Consider the following 27,568-nt stretch of genomic DNA (forward strand, 5'->3'; position numbering starts at 1 on the left):
AAGGAATGGAGTCATTGCCAGAATACAGATCTGGGCTCTACCCAGTGGAGTCGCCACAGGCAATTCAGAGTGAGCTGACTCCTGATCAGAGGAACCGTTGTTGCTGTATCGCTGGGTCAGGTGAGAAGGCCGATCGGCCATTATTTATTAATGTCCATAGGAAATGCAGTCTCTGACCATCTCTTGTAACATGACTGCAGTCTCTGACTATCTCCTGTGGTATGTCTGCAGTCTCTGACCATCTTCTGTACTATGTCTGCAGTCTCTGGCCGTCTCCTGTAGTATGTCTGCAGTCTCTGACCATTTCCTGTATTATATCTCCAGTCTCTGACCATCTCCTGTCATATGTCCGCATTCTCTGACCATCTCTTGTAACATGTCCTCAGTCTCTGACCATCTCTTGTAACATGTCTGCAGTCTCTGACCATCTCTTGTATCATGTCTGCAGTCTCTGACCATCTCTTGTAACATGTCTGCAGTCTCTGACCATCTCTTGTAACATGTTTGTAGTCTCTGATCATCTTTTGTATCATGTCTGCAGTCTCTGACCATCTCTTGTATCATGTCTGCAGTCTCTGACCATCTCTTGTAACATGTCTGCAGTCTCTGACCATCTCTTGTAACATGTTTGCAGTCTCTGATCATCTTTTGTATTATGTCTGTAGTCTCTGACCATCTCCTGTAGTATGTCTGCAGTCTCTGACAATCTCCTGTAGTGTGTCTGCAGTCTCTGACCATCTCCTGTACTATGTCTGCAGTCTCTGATCATCTCCTGTGGTATGTCTGCAGTCTCTGACCATCTCTTGTAACATGTCTGCAGTCTCTGACCATCTCCTGTACTATGATTGCAGTCTCTGACCATCTCCTGTACTATGATTGCAGTCTCTGACTATCTCCTGTACTATGATTGCAGTCTCTGACCATCTCCTGTACTATGATTGCAGTCTCTGACCGTCTCTTGTATCATGTCTGCAGTCTCTGACCATCTCCTGTACTATGTCTGGGGGCTCTTTCTAACAGATTCTCTAACAGAAGCCCTCTCTGTGTGCATCAGAGAGACTCCCCTCCAGGTCTCATTAGTGTACGCTCTTCCTGTATTTTCTTTATTGTTTAAAGATCATGGGAAGATCCCAGGGTAACAAAGAGTTCTTAGGGGAACATCTCTGTGTTTGAGTTGTTGCCATAGAAACATTTGTAAAGGGGAGGAGTTAGTAAGATGACCACGCCCACGTGGGGGCGCCAGAAATATTTCTGCACCCAGGCGCCGGTGACCCTAGGATTGGCCCTGGTGCACACTTTCACGCTAATTTGCCCAAGCCAAAACACATGATAACAAAGTACCATGTATTTTGGTATGGAGCAATTTCTAAAAAGGTTCATGCACTTCTTTTGTGCATTTTTCACTCATAGAGAGCCAAATGAATTGAATAGGCTGCCCTAAACATGCTGCATAAAAATGTGCACTCTGTCAAACCTGCATAGACATGAATGGAGCCTTAGGGCTAGTTTACACTTGCAGTAGCCCTCTGAAGAGCAATTCAGACGGGATTACTTTTCAGATGGTGTTTGACAAGAATAGAGGAGGCATTATGTCATCTTCTTACTGCCTGTTTTAACCCCTAAAATCCTGCACCACTGCACCAAAACTGTATGCATTGCATGCAGTTGCAGGGTGGTTGCAGCTCAGCCCTATTCACTTGCATGGGTTGTGTTCAGCCTTGAAGCGGAGTTCCGGCCCCCCCTCCAAAAATTAAAGATCAGCAGCTACAAATACTGTAGCTACTGACTTTTCCTATTAGGGCACTTACCTGTCCAGGCACCCAGTGGTGTCCTCACCCGAGCTGATTCTTAAATCGGCTCTCGGGTGCTGGCGCCACCATCTTGGCTAAGGGAAACCAGCAGTGCAGCCTTGCAGTTTCACAGCCGATTTCCTACTATGCATGCGCGAATCACGCTCTGTGAATGGGCTGGCTGTGGGGGAAAGGAGGAGGGGGATGAACTTCTGGCTCACTTTCACTGCTGCAAACTCAGCCGGAAGTGGGGGGCAGGTGCCTGTCAAATCCAGGTACCCGCTCCCCCCTCCCCCCAAAAGGTGCCAAATGTGGCAGCTGAGGGAGGAGGAGGCAGGCAAGTGGAGCTTCCCCTTTTTGGGTGGAGCTCTGAATAGATTTATTAAAACTGGAACATGCAAAATCTGGTGCAGCTCTGCATAAAAAACAATCAGGTTTTATTGTCAAAGCTTAGGTGACTGATTGGCTACCATGCACAACTACACCAGATTGTGAGTGCTCCAGTATTAATAAATCCCCCCCTTAGTGGTCAGGCCTTAGGATTCATTCACCTGGGTGGACAGGAGAGACAGGAGAGTGGTAAAAGCAAGCAGCTGAGCCGTATTTTTACAGCCTCCCACATACCAGCAAGAAGATGCATTTGCTCAATGCTGTACCCATGCCAAGGCTGTAATGCTTTGCTTTGTGGTCATGGCAAAAAATTTAATGGAATGTGGCCATGCTGCACTGTGTGTAATGTACATGACTGCAGTACAGTGGGCTAATAGGTGAAAACAGGCAGCGAGGAGGTGAAACACTGCCTTCCCACTGCCTGTCAAACGCCCTCCGAAAAGTTATCTACCACGGATAGATTTCTGGAGTGGCAGCAATGATAGCTACATGTCTAAAAGAGTCCTTAGAGTTCTTTCAGCACCCCTTCCTCCTTCAGATCCCCCCAGATTTTTTTTAGATCTATGCACCCCTCAGAACCCACCTCCCCTTCCCTCCCTTATCCACATTAGCCGTCTTCCTCAGACTGACACCAGCGATACAGCAGCATTTTTTCCCCACTGACACTGATGATCTAAAAGGGAGCTAATTACCAATTACATGTTTCCCCTTACCATACTATAATGGGAATAGAACCATCTAGTGGCAGACAAACTAACTACACCTGCCAACAAGTATCCTCAGGCATGCCTGCAGTGTTAATTTTGGCAGCAAATTTCAATTTAGTTTTAGTCTTATGCCCTGTACACGCGGTTGGATTTTCCGACGGAAAATGTGTGATAGGACCTTGTTGCGGAAATTCCGACCATGTGTGGGCTCCATCACACATTTTCCATCGGAATTTCCGACACACAAAGTTTGAGTGCTTGCTATAAAATTTTCCAACAACAAAATCCGTTGTCGGAAATTCCGATCGTGTGTACACAAATCCGACGCACAAAGTGCCACGCATGCTCAGAATAAATTAAGAGACGAAAATTATTGGCTACTGCCCCGTTTATAGTCCCGACGTACGTGTTTTACGTCACCGCGTTCAGAATGATCGGATTTTCCGACAACTTTGTGCGACTGTGTGTATGCAAGACAAGTTTGAGCCAACAATCCATGGATTTTGTTGTCGGAATGTCCGATCAATGTCCGACCGTGTGTACAGGGCATTAGTCTTTTGACTAAAATGCTAATTTAGTTTTAGTCCCATTTTAGTCATCTGCAATTGTTTTTGTTTTAGTCATATTTAGTCGACTAAAATCGAATGGGTTTAGTTAAAATGTAATGCATTATTTGAGCATTTCTCGACAATTTCCAAACTTATTATATACTCCTCGAGTGAAAAATTGAATATGTTATTATTTATGGTATTAAGGTTTGAACATGCACTACAAACACAGTGTTAGTCGTTATATAACGTCTTTATTTAACCACTTGCCGACCAGCCACAGTATATATACTGCGGCAGGTCGGCTCTCCTGTGCAAATCGACGTACCCGTACGTCGGTCTGTGCATGTTAAACTGTGGGCACGCACACGCCGCCGGCGGCACCCATGTGCTCCGTGGGCCCCACGGACTCTATGTCCGCTGCCGATTGTGGAACACAGAGGCTGAACGTAAATAAGGCGGATCCCCGTTCTGTCAGTGAACATCATGGAGATCTGCTGTTCCCAGTGATCAGGATTAGCGATCTCTGTCATGTTCCTAGCAGCCCACCCCCCATACAATTAGAACACACCCAGGGAACACAGTTAACCCCTTGATCGCCCCCTAGTGTTAATTTCTTCCCTGCCAGTGTCATTTATACATTGATCAGTGCATTTTTATAGCACTGATCAACCTAATAATGTCATTGGTCCCCAAAAAGTGTCACTTGGGGTCAGATTTGTCCGCCGCAATGTTGCAGTCCCGCTAAAAATCTCAGATCACCGCCATTACCAGTAAAAACATTCTATCCCCTATTTTGTAGGCGCTATAACTTTTGCGCAAACCAATCAATATATGCTTATTGCAATTTTTTTACCAAAAATATGTAGAAGAATACACATTGGTCTAAATTGAAGAAATTTGTTTTTTTTTAATATATTTTTTGAGGATATTTATTATAGCAAAAAGTAAAAAAAATTTCCTTTTTTTCAAAATAGTCTGTCTTTTTTTGTTTATAGCGCAAAAAATAAAAAACGCAGAGGTGATCAAATACCATCAAAAGAAATCTGTATTTGTGGGAAAAAAGGATATAAATTTTGTTTGGGTACAAGGTCGCACGACTGCGCAATTGTCAGTTAAAGCGACGCAGTGCTGTATCGCAAAAAATGGCCTGGTCATTAAGGGGGTAAAACCTTCCGGGGCTGAAGTGGTTAAGCAAAACCAAGTTTCGTTACAAGAACATTGCTTTTTTGACAGAAGTGGAACTGTGGTGTTCCTCTTTCCATCCTTGAGCTGCAGCAATTGACTGTTCCCAATGTACTTACATAGTGGGTGGTGAGCATTTTTTAGTCTCCTTTGTTTGGCTTATATATAAATTATGTTAACATTGGAACTGTGAAATTTTAATTGTTTTGTTAGAAAATGCTGACTCTTTAGATGGATATCAAAGTTCTCCGAGGAAGCAGATCAAGTCTGCGAAATGCGTTGAAACTAAAAATCAAAAACCCTCAACAATCAACTTTTTAACAATTGTGACACTGTTAAAGTCTGTGTGGTCATTACTTGACCAGATTTATGCTTTTATTAATTTGTGATAATGCTAACTTGATTTTAATATGATAATTTTACTTTGTTGCCTCTCTGACAATATACATCCCTTAAAGGTCTATATGAACAAATAGGAGGCGTTTCCCCTTGGTTGTTCCCTTTCTCACCCTTTTTGCTCTTCAATAATTACATTTGGATGTGGAGGTGTATTGTCATTTACACAGCTGGTATCATTCACTTGTTATCAAATAACAAATAAATTGCTGATGAATGCATATACAGTACTGTTATCAGATGCCACTCCTAATGTTAACCATGCATATTAGCACCCTCCTAGGTAGGTTGTTAGGGTGTATATAGTTAGCATAGCGTGGCCTCCTGCTTAACAGGAAACTAAGGTAAAACATAGTCGTTTTCCTGCCTAACAGGGAGTTTGAATTGGTGCAGCCAGGGAGTCCTGTGTGTTTAACAAGTGTTACTGGATTTGCATTGACTAATCTGTATCCAAGCAGTTTTGGAAATTGCTGGGTGGACAAAAGTTACTCATGCAGATCAGTGGCATGAATATGGGTGCCATCAGGGATGGCCCATCCACTAAGGGCACCCCCCCCCAAAAAAAAAATTACCACCAGCTGCCACTGGATGCCAGCCCAGCCAATTGCAGGTATAGGGCCCTATGCATGCTAGGAAGGGGTATTTACAGTATATTCACTGAGGAGACACAGGAAGTGATCTTTGCCTGGAGAGGAGAGTCCAGTGAGGAGTCGCTTCTTGTCCTCCTCAGCACCTGCTGCCATGTGGCCTCAGGCTGGAGGCCTGGAAGCTTGAGAGCTGACCCATGTGTTCTGAAGAGCTGACTGAGGGGAACCATGCCTGAGAGGATCTGTTTGCGACTTCTGTGAGTACAGACCAAAGATCTAGGGGAACAGAAAAGCAGCGCCAATCTGAGTGTAGCAATTTTGAAAACAAATTTATTCTAAAAGTAATGCACTCACTTAGAGATGGTTAAAAACAGGCACATCTTATAAGATCAGCAGATGAGTTCCAGGGGTCCAGAGTGGCATCCATGAAGCGCAGTGTCATTGTACCTGATGGCGCTAGTGGTTTCATGCCTGACGAATTAGCACGCATGCTCCGAACACATGCACATATCAGCCTCCTTCCCCTAGAGACCAGGGGCTTCCTGTATGATGGCTTCCTCCTGAAATCGTCTTCATCCAGCCCGGGACACCTGAAACCACTAGCGCCGCCGGGTACAATGACACTGCGCTTCATGGATACCGATCTGGACCCCTGGAACTCATCTGCTGTTCTTATAAGATGCGTCTGTTTTTAACCACCTCTAAGTGAGTGCATTACTTTTAGAATAAATTTGTTTTCAAAATTGCGACACTCAGATTGGCGCTGCTTTTCTGTTCTCCTATGCTTTCATCTCAGAGTCTCTTCTGCTCTTCAGCGTGCTGCCTTTCCAGTATAAGCTCAAGACACTCACCCCATTCCCTGTGGCCACCACTCAGGACTTATGGACTTTGTTTTGAACATTTTATTTCAATCATTATCTTCTCCCTACTGCCTTTTTACCTGGAACCTGGACCAATACTGTTCCCCATTGTCCCTCCGAGTTTAACATCCATTGCCCCCTTTTTTTACGTACATTCACAACTTTTGAATATATTTCTGCTATTGTCTATGGTCTTACACACTTTAAACTCCCAAATAGAGTTGTTGTTGCTTTCGCTTCTGCCCTTGGAGTACCTAGCGCGACAATTATTGTTTTCTCTCTTTGTACCAAAGATCTAGGGGTCTGTTCTTTTGTAGGCTACCCCTCTGTGCTAGGAAAGTCAGCTACTGGGTACAGCAGAAAGGGGATACTGGCTAGTGTCCCGAAGAGCAATAGTCTGTCCTTCTCATAGAAGAATTGCTCAAGAGTGCATGTTGCTGCAAATAGGAATTCCACGGTCAAGTTGAAGCAGTTGTCCACCCTGTAATTAGTTGAATCTGGAGTATCCCACTATCTACCCTTCCCTGTCCAAGTTCTCAAATAAAACATCAAAAACAACCAAAACCTAGACTGATTATTCAAGAAACGAGCCTTATGCCCCATACACACGGTCGGACATTGATCAGACATTCCGACAACAAAATCCTAGGATTTTTTCCGACGGACGTTGGCTCAAACTTGTCTTGCATACACACGGTCACACAAAGTTGTCGGAAAATCCGATCATTCTCAACGCGGTGACGTAAAACACGTACATCGGGACTATAAACGGGGCAGTAGCCAATAGCTTTCATCTCTTTATTTATTCTGAGCATGCGTGGCACTTTGTGCGTCGGATTTGTGTACACATGATCGGAAATTCCGACAACGGATTTTGTTGTCGGAAAATTTTATAGCCTGCTCTCAAAATTTTTTGTGTGTCGGAAAATCCCATGGAAAATGTGTGATGGAGCCTACACACGGTCGGAATATTCGACAACAAGGTCCTAACACACATTTTCCGTCGGAAAATCCGACCGTGTGTATGGGGCATAAGTGTGTGCCTGGCTGTGGAAAATACTGTGTCCCTAGCTGAAGAGATAAAGCAAGAGTGGCTCCTAAGAACGGACATATTATAAGTTCAAATTACACCTGACCTTCATAAAAAAACAATAGGGTAACTTGCTCAAAATAAGTTTATTAATCAACGTTATAAATATAAATGACGACTTTTTTAGTACAGACATTATTGTTCACAAAGAAATCTCACCCAGCATGCCATAATTTAGGTACAATAAGTTTAGTCATAAGGTTTAATTACATTGGTTATATAGAAGAACAAAAAGTAATATATTGCAGCTTACCAGTCCTTAGATGTGGTTGATGCATTTCCTTTTCTAAGCTAAGAAAATTTTCAGAAAGTACAAAAATGCAATGCCCCGTGTCATTCCTCCTTAACTGAAAACACAAAGAATCCTATTTTTCAATAAAAACTACTAACTTCCTCATCCACCATATAATGGAGATGAACTATGCCAGAAATGTTTGGTGTCCAGCCTAGAGGACAACAATAGCCCCCTCCACACCTGCAGTGGAGGAGTGTAGCCACCTTTTGTTATTTGCAGTAACAGCAGGCAAACATTAAGGAAAAAAATGAATGCAGCCACCAGAATGCAGGACTGGTAAGCCCCAATATCTTAGATTTTTTGGGGGTTTAACCAAGCTTTAAATGAATTCCCAGCATTTAAAGTAGGAAACATTTTTGTATATTTTTCTTGTTTTCGATTAGGTGATCAAGTATTAATTAGAAAAAAAAAAAAGATTCATTTTTTTTTACATATTACTTATTTTCCATTTCCTGGCATATTGCTTTTCTTCAACATTTCTGTGGATTTCTTTGATGTATTTGGACTCTGTTTTACTTGCTTTGTTACCTGTTTCCCACCTGGCTGTGATATTGGCTTAGACTTATTTGTCTCCTCTGAGCTAGTGTCAGGCTCTTCGTTTTCGATAGACTCTGATCCTGATTCTTTGCTCTCTGTTTGTTGACCTTTGCTGTCCTTGGTCGGCTTTGTAGCCTTCTTTACCTTTACAGTGGTTTGAGGTATAGAGTTTGTCACATAAGAAGCTTCTCCATCTTCTTCTTCTTTACTGCAAACAGCACAGGAACACTTCTTGATATCAACAAAGCTGTAGTTGATTATATTACCATTCGGACAGCCTAATTCAATGGTTACTATTTCTGTTTCTGTCTCCCGACAGCAACTACATTTGTGCTCAATAGATTTGGATTTTGCTGAGTACCTGAAGATAAACAAAATATGTATTTAGCATTCATTTATTGTCGTGGTTTTCAGTACATGTACAAAAAAATTCAATTAAACAAGCGTTGTCCAGTCATTAAACCAAGTGTGACTTAACTGGGTGCCCACTGTGCTCGCCTGGCACAACTGGGTGCTCACTGCCTGCTCCCAGCTAAGAGACTGAACTGTCAAAGAGAGCTCTCAGTTTATAATAAAGATCAGGAGCCAAACACAATGGTCATATGATTAGGCAGACCTTTGAGCACGTACAAGACAATCAAATTTAAAGCGCCCAAGATTTTAATGCCATTATTATGCATTATTTCTCCACTGTATCAATAGAGGCAGCCATGGTAGTCACACAGACTGAACAGACTGAACTTTAAACATGTCTGTCTTTGTTCATCTCTGTTATTTGGTGGATTAATGGGACTAGTAGCTTACAAAATAAAGATACAGCCCCTTGTGCTTTCTTTTAAACTCACAGGATGTGTACTTGCTGCAATTGTTCTTAGACTGAAAAGGTAAAAACGAATGGAAGCACTACATCTAAAGAATCGTAGGCTGCAATATATTACATGTATGCTTTTGGGGTTCACCACTGTTTTAATGTAATCAGCTCATGTACAGACATATGTAACATTTTAATTTGGCCTCAGTGATTCTCTAAATAAAAACATTGCATTTATACATAACTCAGACTAAGATGCAACTGTCATAAAAACAGAAACAAAAGAAAGCTCAGTCAGTCATTGATCTCATGTATTTTTGAAGATAGTGTGATTTTTAAGCAATAAAGAGGGTTAAGAGAGGGTTCAAGCATCTCATAGGGGGTGGAGCATGAACCACATGAACAAACGGCTGGAGCCTCAGTCTTTTTAACATAGGAGGACAATGACAAAACTATTGGCAAAAATGTACATATAGGCAGTAGCATTTATAAGTGCATAAAAACAATCAGGGGACATTTACCAATTCCGTTGCACAGCAAAAAATTGCTAAACAGGAGCAGTGAGACAGATTATGGGGTAGTTTCATTATATTTAGAAAGCATGATTAATAATTTTTTCCATTTGTTGCTCTACAGTAGCACTTCAATACAATGAAACCTGCCCCTGACCACTTGTGTGAAAATCTGTGTCATCTCAAGTGATAACTCTCTTTCAAAACTTTGCATACCTGTCACAGTTTACTGCCAAGTATTGCAGCTGCAGGGGTTCCAAATACTCAGAAAATGTGACACGTTTCAAAATAAGAGACAACTTGATTTATATGTGATTGTGTTGTCAATTTTCTTTGTAAATGTACCCAACTTTCTATTTATTTTAAACATGGTAAATAAGCAAGGGCCTGGTGATTGAGCTTAAATTAAAATGAAAGGGCAAACTTTTTTTTTCTTCTTATTTGATAGAGTAAAGCCGTGTACACAAGGGCCAAATGTCGGGAGACATTTGCTGGTTCAAAAAAAAACGTCCGACATTCGGCCCATGTATATGTTGGTCTGTCCAACAGAAGTCGGCTGACCGGCAACGGATTAGAACTCTCAGCCAAACGCGGAGTGCTCTGGTGGGGGTCCCCATCTCAGAACACAACAGCTCAGTGGGGGGAGATCGCTGTACTAGTACAGCTGAGTTGCAAGATAAAAAAAATGTTAGTGTGTACCAGGCTTTAGGGAGGGCTATAACCCCTGTCAGGTTTATTTTTACCATCTGTGTCCCATTGGGGAGATTGCTCTTTACTTTCTGACCCATAGCCAAAACATAAAGTGAGAGAAAATTCCTCTAGTGAATTCCTCAAATGAGGGAATCCCTGGTTGTCATCTAGGTCACCAGAAATAGTGTCCCCATTGGAAGATATCCCCACTCTTCCTGTTCTGGGAAAAACACAAAATTTGGCATTTTCTTTACTTTCACTCACAGTGATAATGGTAAACAGGACAAATAGAGAGGGTGAATCCCTCATATGCCGCGTACACATGATCGGACTGCCAACAAAACCGTGGATTTTTTTCCGAAGGATGTTGGCTCAAACTTATCTTGCATACACACGATCACACAAATGTTGGCCCAAAATTCAGAACGTGAGAACGCGGTAACGTACAAGACGTACGACAAGCTGAGAAAAAGGAAGTTCAATAGCCAGTGTGGCTCCTTCTGCTTGATTCCGAGCATGCGTGAGCTTTTGTGCGACGGACTTGTGTACACATGATCGGACTTTCCGACAACAAAGTGAAGTTGGCGGAAAATTTGAGACCCTCCTCTCAAACATTTGTGGCCAGAAATTACGACAGCAAATGTTTGATGGAGCATACACACGGTCGGACTTTCCGACAACAAGCTCACATCGAACATTTCCCGTCGGAAAGTCCGACCGTCTGGACGCGGCATAACAGGGGCACAGACAGCAATAACGACTGACAGGAGTTCTAATCCCTCTCCACTCAATCCAAAACTAAAAAAAGTTTTGCCTTTAATTATATTTGAACTATACAGTGTGCTACACAGCAGTATCTTCTTCTCATTAGCAATCAACATACCTGGCGTAGCTTTCACACCTCCCTTTGCAATAGGACATGTTTACAGGCTTCAGAGACTTGCAGCCATTCTGAAGGATGATCTCCTCAGTCTTTACATTCTGACACTTGGTTGTTTCTTGGACACCTGGATGAAATAACAGTAAAATCTGAATGTAAATGTCTATTTATTGTTATGACGATCCTTTCCGTGTGTGTTTTTCCTGTCTGACATTCTAAAGAAATAGTTTATACATTAGCAATACATTATTTGTTGATAATCACCACATTCAAATAATTTCAAATGAGTTGGTTCTTGTTCATAAAAAATGTAACAAAAAACACCAAATTCTATTATTTTTATGATTTGTGTGGCATCTGTTTACAAATGTATTTATAACATTTTGTAAAGCATTGATAAAATATATCTCTTGAAACACCCTAATATTGAATAGAGCCAGATAAAATACTTACAAGTTAGGCAACATCCTTTACTGTCTTTTTCAATTGTTCCCTGAAAAGAGAGAAATGATAGTAGTATTGGAGCTTATGGATTATTACTGTGTTTATTATTAGGCTAGCAATATACAGATAAATCTTTCCATCCTCACTAAAACTGTCCATAGATGGTCAAATCTCAGCTGGTTCAGCAGGGACAAGCTGAGATTCGAACCATCTATGAGCATTGATCGACTTGGGAACAACCAGCATGTCAGATTCTTACATGCAATTACTGCTAACAGCTATAGCTGCTAGCAATGATCACTATGTTCTCCTGGCAGGGGCGGATCCTTCACTTTTTATATCAATGTTTGTCAAGCTTGGTGGTGTTGACAGGGCCACCCACAGTTCAAATGTTGGATGATTCAGCAGGAACTTCTGGTTGAATCATCCAAAGTTTGAGCTGTGTATGACCCGCCTTAGACATCAAGAAGGGAGAAAATTGTATAACATTTAGAAATCACTTATTGGGTTGTATTAAAATGGAATAGTGCTGATTTTTAACACAATAGTTTCAATAAATATTTACTGACATTTAATGTAACTCAATAACTAATTTGCCATGTATGTAAAAAAAATATATATATAAAAGAGTAGATGTTGATTGAATGAATCAAAATTATTTATTGTATGTAATAAATAATCTGTACATTTACAAAACTCAATGGCAAAATATATAAAGAACTGAATGGTGACTGGATAAAAGATCGTTCTGCAAAAAACATACATTATACAATTTTCTTATTTAATTTCCTATAGATTTACCTATAGCTATGTAGTGCAAGGGCCATCCTGATTGCATACCAATTGAAAGCATTTAGGTTTGACCTCATATTATATGGTTTTGGTAAATCTAAAGGAAATCTAAAAGAAAGTTATATAATGTATTGCCAGCCTTACTTTTGTGACTGTTAATTGAATCATTGATAAATATGTGTCAAACTGAATAATAATTAGCTGAAGGTTTACTTCATGTTAATGGGATTGATTTACTTAAGGAGTAGAGGTTGTGCACTTAGCAAAATGAATGATCGCTTAGCTTACTAAAGAAAGATGAAGCGGTGTTCACTTTGAATGCTCAATAAAGTGCAAGGGAAATACAAAAAGTTTTTGGTTGCACATGAATGGATAATTGAAGTAAACACAGCCTCACTTTGCTAAGTGAATAGTCTGCATTGGCAATAAGTCAAATGCTCTCAAGCTGTCGCTGTGTCAATGCTTACCGGTACACAGTCATCCAGGTTGATCTTTGGACATGATCTTTTGGATGCCACACGCAATAATTTGCCTTTCTTTTTCACACATTCATACTCAGTACAGTTATCTCCAGGATGTGACCAGGTTTCTCCAGGCTAAGAAAAATACAAACAGATGTATAGGCAATAAATCCTCAGTAGATCTGAAAAGTTTTGCATAGCCTAAAATCTACAGCACTTACATTAAGCAGATAAGTGGAGTTATCAGGAAGATCCATGACACACTGAGTCTGTACACAGGTTCCACAACATTGTCCAGGAACTTCTTGGTAAGTAAAGCCCTAGGGGATACAACACAGGGATTGTAACTTAAAATGTAGCTTCCAGGGAGGATCTTGAGTATGTTATATTTCTGAGACTTACCTCTGCGCATTTGATGCTACACAAAACTGGAGTGCACTTTATATTGTGCATTTCCAAAGTCATATTCATTGTGCCATCACACATGCACATTTCACAGGGGTTTGAAGAAGGAACAATTCCACCTGGCTAAAACATGATAAAACATAATAAAGTAAAAAGATTTGATTAAAGTACATCTAAAGAAAGCAATATAAGCAACTAAGGCTGGTACAGAGGAGATGAGTTATAGTTTTTGTTACCTGGTACTCTGTTCCATTATGAACACAGACATCTTTTGGAACTGTGGAGAAATAATCAAAAGCAATGTATATGTTAGGGAACAAAACATATTCAGCACATCTATCCAATACAGGTACACCTATGCTTTATCCCTTAAACTGCAGCAAGAAGAAAAAAATAACCGTGGATCTGCCAATATTCCAGTATGCTTTTAAATTCCTATCCAGTGTTGCCATCAGTGGCGGCCGGTCCACAAGTGGTGCCCTCCCCAGCCCGCACAATCCTTGCTTCGTGTGTGGCCATGCACTGTGCAGGGCGCTGAACCAACAGGTCTACACCAGGTCCATCACCCCCTCACAAGCACGTAACCAGAGCCCGAGACCCCAAGTGGCCTGTTTCATGTTGTCCTCGGGGTGCAGAGCACCTTCCACCCTGCAATACCAGTGAATCAACACTCGCCATCAGCTTCCAGCTTCCCGCCCCGGCAAATCAGGACAGGAGGCCAAAGACCCAGAACCCGGAAAGAAGACCGGGTCAACACAGAAGCTGTGTAGCCGGGCATCAGGGGAGCCATGCCCGCTGGAGGGCTCAGCCGTAGGGTGAGTGTGGACCTGGAGGGGCCCGTCTGCAGCCCCCCACCCCAAAATTCTCCAGCACCAGCCTCCACTGGTTGTAATTCCTGCCTGCTAAACTACAGAGCTCCACCTATCCCCACCTTTGTTACTCTATTTGCATACATTGTCTTTTTATCCAGCAAAATAATGCTGTTGCCTGGACTCCAAAGAGCCAGTCCGCACACTGGGGTCGATTTGCTAAAGGTGAATAGTATGTTCACTTTGCAAGTAAAGTTTTGCATTGCATGAGAATTTTCCAAAAGCTTAGTGAATGTGGTTACATGTCACATTGTAAAGAATATCCACTCACGTGCAAGGAAAATTAAAGGATACACCATCTTTGCTTGTATGGAAGCCACCAGAGATTAATTTCATTCACTCTAAGCAAAGTGCAACTTCCCTTGCAAAGTTAACAGTCTATTTTCCTTTAGTAGATCAACCTCACTGAGGGTAGATGTAGTTTTAGGGCCATGCCTACATAAACTGAGCTCCCAGCAGCAGCCTCTTTAGGAATTTTACAAGCCACACTGAATAGTGAAAACGGTTTCTCCCTATAGGAACATGGTGAAGGAAACACATGATGCCGGGGAATGCTCTAGAGTGGGAGATTTGCACAATTAGGTAATGACTGAACATATAATATAAATTAAACAGACTATTTTCATAATACAGGAAACTCAATATTTGTGTTAGAGAAAGGAGACAATCACTTACCACATTCGTAGACTGGGCAGCAACCTCCTGCATTCATCTGCAGCACAGCTTCATAGCCAGGCTCACAAACTGCTTTTACATCAGAACACAGACTGATGTTGCAACCTGTTAGCAGGAAGAAGAACAGCTGATCATTCACTCTATACATTGTAATGGAGAAACAGCAAGATTATTCATAAACAAATGCTATCTGTGATAGGGATTTGCCATTTCAATTTATCTGTGGAGTCCATATTTCTTAAAAACACTTTAAAACAAGGCCTCATTTATTAATGTTCAAAGTGCAAAATTATATCAGTTTTTTTCTAGGAAGAGTAGGAATGAAGTTTGGGTTCTCAAATCCCGAACTTCCAGCTGAAAGGTTTGCAACCAGAAATAGGGAGCAATTTATAATGCAGTTTATAGCCTTTTACCTGGTCAGCTGAGTTATCCAAGTCAATAATTAAAAAAAAAATGGGTAACCCAACACTTCTGTTAAGAAGGGGGCTCCCAGCAGCCATGTTGTTGAGCTTGTGTTAGACCTTTGTAGGGAAACCAACGTTTTATTCTGATTCTTTCATTTTGTCATCGGTACGTACCCCATGGCAGTGCCCAGCTTACTGTGCATTTTGTTTGAAAATAGCTTGCTTGCTTATTAGCCCTAAAAATGGGTGGAATCGAATAACAAGATTCCCCCCCTTATGAACATTTTAGAGGGGTTCATGTCAAAGTTTTTGACCTTTGAGAAAGATTTGCAAAAATGGAATCAATGCAAATTCACTCATCCCTAGAATGAGAATATGTAAACCCAACATTTCATATTTCTGATATGTGCCTGCTGTACCATGTACTTGTATGAAAAATATCCTGTTCACTTTTCATTACTTCCTTTGTGTGAAATCCCTGGTGTTCCTACTAGTCCCTTTGCTTTCCTATTAATAACTGACCACACTAGGCATGAGAGCACCCTGGTCAGTTTTCTAGCTGTGCTAGAACTCAGCCTACTCTCCTCCAATGATCAGACTTCTGCTGACATGACTCCTCTGCACAGCCATTCACTGGGAAGATCAGTATTCTGCTGTTTCTCCTCCCGCAGCTCTCTGAGCTCCCTATACAGCTGAGAACAGAGGGTATGTGTTCACTTCTAAAAAAAGGGCAAAAACTGTATTCATAATGTTTTTCATACGTATACATAATACATTGTATATACATTGCATATTGTATATACATATACAATGCCTTTCATTTTGAATTTAAACTGAATGGATTGTTTTACAAAGCAAGGGTTTACATATACTTTAATGGAGAACAGATCTTGGCAGCCTGCCAACATTCCTAATGTAAAACAAACAGCAGATGTTTCTTTTTTATCTTTAATAGCAGATCTTTCTATGAAATTACAAACTGACTGAAACTGACTTTAGAGTCTTTGCTGTAAACTTTTCGGTTCTTTGAGATATAATTACTTTACCCTACAAGCAGCTAGAGAGGTGATTGGGGACTTGTTTGAAAGTACTTTTAATGTTTGTTAAGAATATGTAAATGATTTAATAGTCTGGCTACTGGTACATTTTCACTATGATTTGAATTTACAACCACCGCTGTACTTACGGCATTCTGTGATATGACAGCAGGGGTTAGATGAGTCGAGTACAGAAACCGGCATAGATCCTTCTTCAGTACAGGATGCAGGAGTAGACATTGGACAGGATTTTGCTGCACACTGCACACTCATTGTTGCATTATCACAGATACAGGTCTGACAGTTGCTTTCCCATGTTTCTCCCGGCTGTAAGTAAATGAACATCAATACATACTACATTGTTCACAGTCTTATCTGCCACATATTTGTTTCCGATTTTATAACTCTTATATTCCTTACCTCTCTAGGCATTCCATCTGGGCCAGTACATCCTGCATGAACAGAGAGTATATTTATAACTGTGCAGAGCAGTCAATTCGATCCTGAATACTTTAACTAGATGGAAAACAACATACCGCAACTGGTTACACATTTGTCTGATATGGTGTTGAATTTTGTAGTGCCCTCAGGACAGTAGCATCCTTCCAAGAAATCTTGGGTCTTGTTATAGAAATCATTATTGTACCTAAAATTGAAAACAGAAGTTAGAGCAAAAAACAAAAGAAAATCCCAACAAAGCAGCAAAACAATACACTTACTTAGAGTTACAGGTGGGTTCTACGGCAGGCCCACATGGTTTATATATGAGGTGTGAGGAACAGTTCTTGGCTGTACAAAGATAAAGAAGTTATCTTTATTTGTGTAATATGCAAGAAACTAGCAATTTAAATGCAAAGCATAACTGGTTCTTATGACTTACGGCATGCGCCATTAGTGCTATCTCTCCAGTCGATGCAGACACCTTCAATTCCACAAAGCCTAGCATAGCTTTGTAAACTGGCGCACAAAACCTCGCCTTCTGTTTTGGTGCAGCCATCACTAACACAAGCTTGATAGAATGGCTCTGGTGGTACAAATTTATGGCATTCCTTGAAGACACTATTGAAAATTCCAAAAGTTAATGGCTTTAGTGTAAAGCAGTGTAGCACAATCGTCAAAGTCAACTACAATAACTTGTGTGGCTTTAACAACGCTGTTATAATGTGTCTTCATTTATTGCATGGTTCCCTCATATTTTCAATTTTACCCAAATCTTTACACGACTTCAATTATTCCTAAAGTAAAAAAAAGCTCACCTGCTCAGAATAACCTTGCAGACTTCAGGGGTGTTGCAGGGTTCTTCTGTTTTCTGGACCTCAGTGGAAAATGTTGATGGAAGTAGAGACACTTCCGTTGATGGAACTATAGTTGGTAGAGTTTGAGGTACACTGGATGAGTGTGAGGAGAAGTATGTGGATGGAAGGGGAGAGTAAGATAATGTTGGCTGGCTACTAACAGTGGGGGCACTGGTGGTGATGGAACTGCATGATGACGAGTCCTGATTGGGTACTCCCCAATGTCCTGCCATCTCAGTACATGATGAAGCCTGCTGTCCGTTAGGCAAAATGCAATCATCTGCTTGACTGTTAGAACACTTTCCTATTGAAATTAGGTGCATTTATTAGTATGACCGTTTATATAATGCAGCACAAACAGAACAAATCCAACATTTTGGAGACTTACCACAATGACCTTCAGTATTGCCTGAGAACTTGTTGATTGGCAACCTGACAGTGAAACTAAGAACATTGAAGGAGATGTATGCTCCAAGTTCCGGTATCTCCACTACCATAAAAATGCCTGAGGATGTAATAGTTATACCGTTTTTGTTGATTGCTGGGTATACTCTTTCGTTGTTGATGTAAATCTGTAACATATATGCAAAAATGTTAGATAAAAAGGGAAAAGTAACTGAGTAATAAATAACAAAACCTGAAATGAAAAAAAATATACTGGCTGAAATGTAAAGTGTATGTTACCTCTAACAATAAACATTTCTAATTTGCTACCTTTTAGGCAGGCCATAGATGGCACAAATTTATTTCCTGCAACCACGGGGGGGCAGGGGAAGCCATCTCAGTCAGGAGAAGACAGTGATTATTCCTAGCTGCTATAGCAGCCGCTAACAATAATCGCAAGTAAAATCCGACAGGCTGGTTGTACCCTCGATCAACTTGGTACATTCAGCCTGCTTATAGACAGTTCGACTCTCAGCCGGTTCTTGCTGAATGGCCAGCCTTAGTCTTTGAAATAAACCATGTTTTTTTATATCTGTGTAAAAAATACCCGTTGATCAGAGTTGTCCTGTGTCCTGTGCACACTTCCAGTGTTAATTTAAGGAGCCTAAATAGCCTTACCAGTTTCTATCTTCACTACAGAAAAAATAGTTCTGTTGTGTAGATGAGGGCAGTGGGAAGAGATTTAGTATGTTAATAAAATACACTTGGGCAGAGCTAATACCACAAAAATACTATGTTGTCAGCCAACAACAAGAAAATAGGAGCTGAGTGCATTTTTGGCACATCACCAGGTATTTTTCTGTGTGTATATATTGGAGAGATATACTGCATATGTATTATTTTTGCCATACCATACACTTTAATGTCCAGCAAATGACCATGATAGGTTTACAGTTTGTCAAACTACAAAACTATTTAGAAGGTGGAATTGATTACCTTGTTTGTTATTCGGTTGATCAAAGATTGAGAGGTCAGGACGATCATGTCATTATTGTACATAATACGAAGGGACTTAACACAAGATGGGTCCTCGGGGTCACAAGCGAAATTATCGATGTAAACCCGAAAGTGGTCGAAGACTGGAGTGATTTGCTGAACGAGGATATATGTGCATTGGCCGTTGAAAGCATAGTAGGTACCATCAAAGGTGACATGATGGGATGTTCCCCAACCACCACAGACACCTAAGGGCATAAAAAAGGAGAACTTAGCAAATGCTACAGCAAATCAATTAAATCATTACATGCAGCAAAAGAATTTTGCTTTGTAGGACTCACAATCACACTCGTTCTGATAGCAGCAGCCACTCTTGTCAAATGTTTTCCTGGGCTTTAAACGGTTGGCACAGACCATGTTTTTAACTGGTGCACACTCTTTTTTGTTTACGACAATATTGTTTTGACCAATACAGGTAGCATGGGTACATTGATCTATCATCCATGTTTCATTCACCTGTGGGGAAAAAAAAGAATTACAATTGACACCTTCACCGTTTTGTTATTTTGCAGGAACTTCATCTTAAAGTGATTGTAAAGGCTGAAGTTTTTTACCTTCATGCATTCAATGAAAAAAACCTTCTTTGTGCTGCCCCCCACCAATACTCAGCTCTCTCTCGATCCAGCGATGTTCTCAGGAGTCTCGGCTGTCCCCGGACTCCCTCTCCTCGTTGGCTGAGACAGCAGCGGGAGCCATCAGCTCCCACTACTGTCAATCACAGCCAGTAAGCCAATGAGGAGAGAGTGGGGGTGGGACCGAGCCACAGCTCTATGTGTCTTGTGGACGCATAGAGCAGGGCTTGGGAGCAGGAACTCACCAGTGCCCCCATAGGAAGCGGCTTGCTATTGGGAGCACTGTTCAGGGGGGGGGGGGCCAGGAGCACCAGCAGGGGACCTGTAATGAAGAGGCTCGGGGCTGCTCTGTGCAAAACCATTGCACAGAATGGGTAAATATGACATGTTTGTTATTTTTTTTTATTTAAAAAGCTAAACCTTTAATACCACTTTAATCTCAAGAAGGATATATATGAGATTGTGGCCATTCCACAAAAATGTTTGCTGTTGTTATAGTAGGATTGGGGGGGTTCTTTGCTGTTGAGTTAGAATAGAAGTAAAGTTATTATAAGGGTTATTGTATTCATTGTTGACTTGCATGCCATATTTCTTATCCAATGCTCAAAGGGATGCAGAGATAAATAGGTAAAATTGCCTACACTACTAAAGATGGCACTGTAACTGAAAGCAAGAGCTACAAGAACCCTTGTTCTAATTGCAGGATGTGCTGGGTGTCAGTGCTGTAACAATGGGCAACTGAACAGAAGAATACCCTTCATGGACTAATACCACCAAACTGACCTGGTATAACAGTAGAACCTGCTGCGAATTATCACACTTTTCTTTGGTGGGATACCCTGTTTATCCTGGAGATGGGCTATTGCGCTAAACCTGCTATATAAACCCTGCTTGTTGAAAGTTATCCTTAAAGGCTGAATATAGTCCCAAAAACAGTTTTGAACATCCGAGAAGACTATGTTTCTCCCAATACAGCTGCATATGGCAGTTGCTCAGATCCATTTATAACAACTAGTATAGGAAAGGAGAACAAGGGCGTAGCAGGATACTGAGAAATACAAAAATGACCCAGCACACAATCAAGCTCAACACAAAATGAGTTCCCCCCAATATTTCTATAATTCATTTTCTATGTATTCACCAAGTTTACCTTGACTAATATCACCTGCTCTGGCAGTAGCAACCCAGCAGGCCAAACATGGGATTTGAGTGCAGGTTATGAATGTGTGACTTCTTCCATTATACACTGACCATCACAGTCTTCTATGTGTCTGACCAGTCATGCATTGCCAGTAGTACTTAATATACCAGTATTTCTATACAGTGCTTACATATGCCTACTTGAAGCACGTACAGAGCTTTTAGGGCTATTGGACTGGCAGGACCCTATTTTATTATTTTTGGTTTACATAAACAATAATTTGCAATTCAATTCCAAATGCATGTAAGTGATGTTACAGATGAAAACTAGGTATACCCTTACCTTTCTTGGAGGCATAACTGCACTACAGCCAGGAGTTGGGGTGCTCGCTGAGCTGACACTTGATGTTGAAGTCTTCGTCTGTGCAGTCTTAGTGCTTATTGCAGGTATTTTTGTTGTGCTTATTGTCTTTGAGGTGATAGTAGTGTCAGTGCTAACAGTCACCGTTTTAGCAGTTTTGGTGCTGCTTGACACAGTAGGCGCAGTAGAACAAGGTTCACTGTATCTCTCTACCTGACACTTCTCATTGCATCGTGCGTAGAAGCACCAGCCTTCATTGTCTGTTGTGTTATACAGAACATTGCCTGAAAACAAAGAAGTAATAATTAGAGCAACAATTAACTAAAGGTCAGGAAAGCTACAATGCAGCAATACAACGGAAAATTGTATACTCACCTTTCCGTAATTTTCCTTTTCTGTCGTATATTCATGGCAGCATACACTTTGGGGTTGTGACTCCGCCCCCACAACCTGATAGGACTACATAGCTATAAATTGTAGAGGTGGCCCCTGCCCAGTATTCTCCGTATATATATCACCTTAGACGGGTGGGAGATTGTATGCTGCCATGAAGATACGACAGGAAAGGAAAATTACGGAAAGGTGAGTATACAATTTTCCGTTTTCCTGTCGCATCATGGCAGCATACACTTTGGGGAGTAACTCGCAAAGACTGGGTGGGAATTCAAACTAAGTTTATTTAACAAAGAATAGAGGAATTGGCCTGGATAACGGATCTTCCGAAATCCACCGTGGATAAGCAGGCGGAATCCACCTTGTAATGAGACATAAAAGTGTTCCTGGAGGACCAGGTAGCCGCTCTGCAAATAGTCTCTGCCGAGACTCTACAATATGCCGCCCAGGAGGTTGCCACTGCCCTGGTGGAATGTGCCCTTAAGCCCTCAGGTACTTGATGGTTACTCAGTGAGTAAGATCTCTTGATGGTCTTTACTAGCCATGAAGCAATGGTGCGTGAGGATGCTGCTTGACCTCTCCTGAAACCATGTGGGATAATTAGGAGGCTCTCCGACTTTCTGATAGATTTCGTTGCCGAGAGATACTCCATGACGGTACCTTTAACATCTAATGGATGGGGATCTCCCTGATCCGTGCTGAGTGCTGGAAGATTAATCTCCTGGTTAAAATGGAAAGATGAGGATACCTTGGGGATGAATCGATCCGAAGGTCTTAGGACTAGCCTGTCTGGAAGAACAACCAAATATGGTTCGCTAACCATTAGAGCTTGCATCTCTGACACTCGCTTCGCCGATGTTATGGCTATTAAAAATGAAACTTTCAGCGTTAGATCCCAGAGGGATATGCTCTGTGTTGGAAAAAAGGGTTTCTTGGATAATGCCTCCAGAACGATTGAGAGATCCCAGACCGGGAATGACGGTTTCCTAGGGGGCCTCAGCTTTAGACAGGCCCTCTGAAACTGAATCACCAGAGGCTCTTGCGTCCATTTAACTCCTGTCAAGGCGGACAGGGCCGATACCTGGACCTTCAGGGTGCTTGACCTAAGGCCTTTTTCTAGGCCTAGCTGAAGGAATTCCAAGATCTGAGACACCGACGGGGAGGACGAGTCCCAACCTTGCTGTTGAGAGAAGGAGACAAATTTTTCCCAAACTCTTCTGTACGTGATGTTGGTAGTAGACCTTCTGGCCTGGAGTAAGGTATCCACCACCTTCTGGGAACAGCCCTGCTCTAAGTACCTAGCCCTTTCAGCCTCCAGGCCATCAAGTGTAGCTTCCCCGGGTTCGGGTGAAGAAGATGTCCCTGGGAGAGTAGGTCTGTCGTCAATGGGAGAGGCAGAGGCTCTGCCGTGTTCAGCTGCATGAGGGTAGTAAACCATGGCCTCCTCGGCCAGAAAGGGATCACTGCTACCACCAATGCTGTTGACTTCTTGAGCCTCAGGAGGAATCTCGCTATGAGAGGCGTCGGGGGAAAAATGTACCCCAGGTGAAAGTTCCAGGGGTGTTGGAGGCAGTCCGTCCCCTCTGCCGAAGGAAACGGTACCCTTGATAGGAATCTCTGGCATTTTGTGTTCTCCGGAGTTGCTGCTAGGTCTATCTCTGGAGAGCCCCAGGTCCGGGATATGAGAGCATAGGCTTGCGGACTCAGAGACCATTCGTTGTTGGAGGAGAAATTCCTGCTCAGCGAGTCGGCTAAGGTGTTCTGGACTCCTGGAACATAAACCGCCCTCAGGTCCAGTAGATTCAGCTGCGCCCATTCCAGAACAGGACGGACCTCCTGCAACATGGACCTGCTTCTGGTGCCCCCCTGCCTGTTGACGTAGGCAACAGCCACCTTGTTGTCCATCCTCAGGAGGACGTGCTTCCCCCTCAAGTGAAAACTGAAGGCCAGGAGAGCCTGGAATGCTGCTCTCATCTCCAGAACATTCGACACTGTATCCTGTGCCCTGAAAGGCCAACAACCCTGAGCCGCAAGGTCCTGATAGTAAGCTCCCCATCCCTGTAGGCTGGCATCTGAGGTCACGATTTCTTGATAGGGAGTGATTATATGCCTGCATCTTCCCAAGTTGTGAGGTCGTACCCACCACTTCAATGATCGCTTTACCTCCTGAGAGATGAAGATTGGTTGGGACATTGATGTGCCCTTCCACTGACGCAGGAAGGAGATCTGGAGAGGTCTCGAATTCCATTGTGCCCATTGGACCATTGGAATGGTGGAAGCTAGGGAGCCCAGGATACTGAGACATGTCCTGGCCGGGAGCATTGTAGCAGAGGTTGCCCTTTTCACCTTTTGAATTAGAGGAGGGATTTTTTCCCCCGGAAGTTCCACTGTGTTCTCCCTCGTGTCCAGTTCGGCTCCCAGAAAGACCATTCTCTGTGTGGGATGGATGTTGCTCTTCTTCCAATTTATCAGCCACCCTAGGGACTGTAACGTGGAGACGAGGATTTCCCTGTGAAGGACGAGAGAATCCTGGCTGTCTGAGAGAAGTAGGATGTCGTCCAGATAATGATGGACCCTCAGCCCCCTTTCTCTCAGGTGGGCTATTACAGGTAATAGGACCTTTGTAAACGTCCTGGGTGCGGTAGAGATCCCGAACGGGAGGCTTCGGAATTGGAAGTGCCGATGGTTTAGGGTAAACCGGAGAAACTTTTGGAACTCGGAATGGATAGGAATATGCAAATATGCGTCCTGGAGGTCGATTGACAGCATCCAATCTCCCAAGTTTATTGCTTGGAGGATTGATTGAAGGCTTTCCATCTTGAATGTTTCTATCTGTATCGACCGGTTGAGGTTTTTTAGATCCAAGACTGGACGAAGGTCCCCTGATTTCTTTTTCACTAAGAAGAGTGGGGAATAGAAACCCTTGCCTCTTTGAGATAGCGGTACCTCCACTATTGCTTGTTTTTGGAGCAACTCCTGAATATACTGGACTAAGGATAGTCTTTTCTGTTGAGAAGGAGGAAGTCTGGTTGAGCAAAATTGGTCTCTTGGAGGACGACCTCTGAATGCCCACCTGTGTCCGAAATGAATGGTGGACACCGTCCATGGGTCCTTTATCATTCCCGCCCAGACCAACTTGAACTTTGTGAGTCTGGCACCCACTACCGCTGGTTGGGCGGGCGAACCTTCAAAAGGACTTCTGGTCATTGGAGGCAGGGGTCTTGGGTTTCTGGAATTTGAGGAAGGACGTCTGGGGGTTCTTCCAGCTCCTTCTGTATTCCTTCCCGGGTCTATAGGATTTTGCATCCCTGTATCTCTCTGGAAGATTACGTTTAAAGGGAGGTGGCCTTTGTTGTTTCGGCCTTCTGTCCGATGGTATGAGACCCGACTTCCCGCCTGTCACTTTAGAGATTGCGGTATCCAGCTTCGTCCCAAAGAGGTTCACCCCGTCATACGGAATCCTGCACCAGTTAGATTTCGAGGCGGGGTCAGCCGACCAAGGTTTGAGCCATAGTGCCCTTCTGGCAGAAGCTAACATGGACCTTGATGTGGATCTGATAGTATCTACGGAAGCTTCCGCCACGAATTCTCCCGCAAGGCTCAGTTCTTGTAAGGCCTTAGTGATCTGCTCTTGATCTGCGCCCTCAGTGACGAGTCTCGCTGTAGCTGAGGACCAGCTGGAGATAGCTTTCCCAACCGCCGCTAATGCCACCGCTGGCCTGCAGGCACCTCCTGCGAACAGGTAAGCTCTCTTAAGGTCTGTATCCACCTTCCTGTCAAGCACGTCCCTGAACGTTACTGCATCTTCAATGGGGAGCGTCACGTGCCTGGCTAGATGCATCAAAGATGCATCCACTACTGGAGGAGAAAGTAAAGGGGATACTTTGGGTTCCTTGAGTGGGTACAGTTTGGTAAGCCTGTTGGACAGACTAAACTTCTTTTCGGGATTCTGCCACTCCTCCTTAATCAGTTCATCTAATTCGTCGATGAATGGGAAGGCCTCCGGGACCTTCTTGAGGTTTGGGAAATACTTTCTCTGTTTTGGCTGTGTCTCCTCAAGCTCCTCCCAGTTAATCGCTTCCTTAACCGATCTGATGAACGGTTCTATGAGCGCAAAATCAAAGCCAGCTGAAGCTTCCAGCTCCTCACCATCCGACGGGAGTTCTTGATCCCTTGATGCACTGGGAATGGTGGGTGAGGTGCTATAGGCCGTAAACTCTACATCAGGAGTTAAGACCTGGGGAGTAGAGACTCCAGTGGGTTCTATGGAATCCGGCTCTTTCTCCCTGGTGGCTTCATCCATGCACTTGCGGCAGGCTAGTTTGTCTGGGAGGGCCGTGGCCCCGCATACCCAGCAAGCGTTCCCGGCTGGGCGGGAAGGGTGCGCAGAGGATTGGTGTCCTCGTGCAGGGGATCTTCTGTGGTAAGAACGGCTATGTCTTGAATGGGATCGACTCCGTCTACGACTCCCCTTGTGGCCTGAGCGACTTCTTCCGCGTGAGCGGCTGCGTCTATGGCCGGAGCGGCTTCTCCTGTGCGAAGACTCTCTTCGTCCTGACTTGGATGATCTTGCGGACCTGACAGGGCTGACCAATTAGGTAGCGTTAATACGGTCCTGCTCTCTTTTTCAATCTTCTCTACTTACCACTGGAATCCCCCCCCCCTTACCTATTAGGCTGGTGATGATCTGCTGGGGCAGCGGCCTCCATAGGAGAGGAAGGTGAGTACCTGAGAAGGGTATAGGAAGGTAAGAGCATGCAAACAGGCCCCAAAAGACAGTGCATAAGTATTAGACACTTACCCAGAGAGGGGATACTTTAGGGATGCAGCAAGTCAAAAAACAGCAGTCAGAAGTCTTCCAGGAAGCAAGGAGAGCTCAGAAAAGACAAACAGGGCTTTTAAAATTGCCGCCATGGCCGCCGAGGTCACGACCCGCTCGCGCATGCGCAGTAGCGGCGCGAGGCGCCCGACGCCATCTTGGAAACTGGCAAAATCGAAAGGACGCCCTGAGGGTGCGCACTGCGCATGCGCGGAAGCGCCGAGATGCCCGGGAAGCCTGAAGGGAGGCACAGAGGGACCACAGAGCCCAGCAAAGGAGGAGAAACAAACGAAAGTGAAACAAAGTGTTATGGAGACCGCTGCACAACAACTAAGCCTGTTTAAGGCTTATACTGGAGCCGCAACATACCCCCGAGATCACCAGAGCGGGGTTCCTTCCATCTAGCTCGTTTAGAGGCTGTACAGGTAAGGACTTCCACCCAGGAGAGGCTAGAACCTGGCTGGGGCGAATTCGGTAAGGGGGTGCTTCTGATATGTTCAGTCCTTCAGGTGAGGAAAAATAAGAGAATACTGGGCAGGGGCCACCTCTACAATTTATAGCTATGTAGTCCTATCAGGTTGTGGGGGCGGAGTCACAACCCCAAAGTGTATGCTGCCATGATGCGACAGGAAATATTTTTTTGCTAGACAATGTAAATAACCAATAAAAGGTATCACCTTGAAGAAAGACTATAAACATATCCCAATTGACCCATCCACATTATATAAAGGGAAAGGGAAGGGAAAGGAAAAAGGTTGTTTAATTCACAAAAGATAGCTGGGAAGGTTGACAGCATTGTTTAGGTTCAGTACACTGGATACTGAATTTCTATCAGGACCACCGGGCATTTTTCTGTACTGCCTGAGAAACGAAGACAAATGCAGCTACCACATATAATGACTGCTAAGTTGCAATCTATTAAATTATAGTTCTTGAGGTTAGATTTGCCTTTAAACCCAACTTAAGGCTGCAAACGAATATATTTCCCCCCTCCCTGCACACTTCTCCATATGTACATACTGTAGATATTTTTTAACCACTTCAATACAGGGAACTTAGACACCTTCCTGCCCAGGCCAATTTTCAGCTTTTAGCGCTGTCGCAATTTGAATTACGATTGCGCGGTCATGCTACACTGTACCCAAACAAATTTTTTAGCATTTTGTTCCACAAATAGAGCTTT

The 27,568-nt window shown here is 43.1% G+C and overlaps 1 protein-coding gene across 1 annotated transcript in view; it reads right to left on the bottom strand.

Moving 5' to 3' along the window:
• Window positions 1–8,230: 8,230 nt before the first annotated feature.
• LOC141111709 (uncharacterized) overlaps window positions 8,231–27,568 on the bottom strand; it is an 85,737-nt gene continuing 66,399 nt past the window's right edge. Inside the window, 18 exon segments of the mRNA XM_073603854.1 lie at window positions 8,231–8,746; window positions 11,282–11,405; window positions 11,732–11,771; window positions 12,982–13,110; window positions 13,197–13,295; window positions 13,378–13,503; window positions 13,617–13,657; window positions 14,925–15,029; window positions 16,515–16,692; window positions 16,786–16,817; window positions 16,902–17,011; window positions 17,079–17,154; window positions 17,246–17,424; window positions 17,622–17,964; window positions 18,049–18,232; window positions 19,041–19,288; window positions 19,382–19,556; window positions 21,156–21,457. Of these exon segments, the coding sequence (XP_073459955.1) occupies window positions 8,287–8,746; window positions 11,282–11,405; window positions 11,732–11,771; window positions 12,982–13,110; window positions 13,197–13,295; window positions 13,378–13,503; window positions 13,617–13,657; window positions 14,925–15,029; window positions 16,515–16,692; window positions 16,786–16,817; window positions 16,902–17,011; window positions 17,079–17,154; window positions 17,246–17,424; window positions 17,622–17,964; window positions 18,049–18,232; window positions 19,041–19,288; window positions 19,382–19,556; window positions 21,156–21,457 (2,951 nt within the window). The 3' untranslated portion in view covers window positions 8,231–8,286.

This window comes from Aquarana catesbeiana, linkage group LG11 (assembly GCF_042186555.1).
Source record: "Aquarana catesbeiana isolate 2022-GZ linkage group LG11, ASM4218655v1, whole genome shotgun sequence".
NCBI lineage: Eukaryota > Metazoa > Chordata > Amphibia > Anura > Ranidae > Aquarana > Aquarana catesbeiana.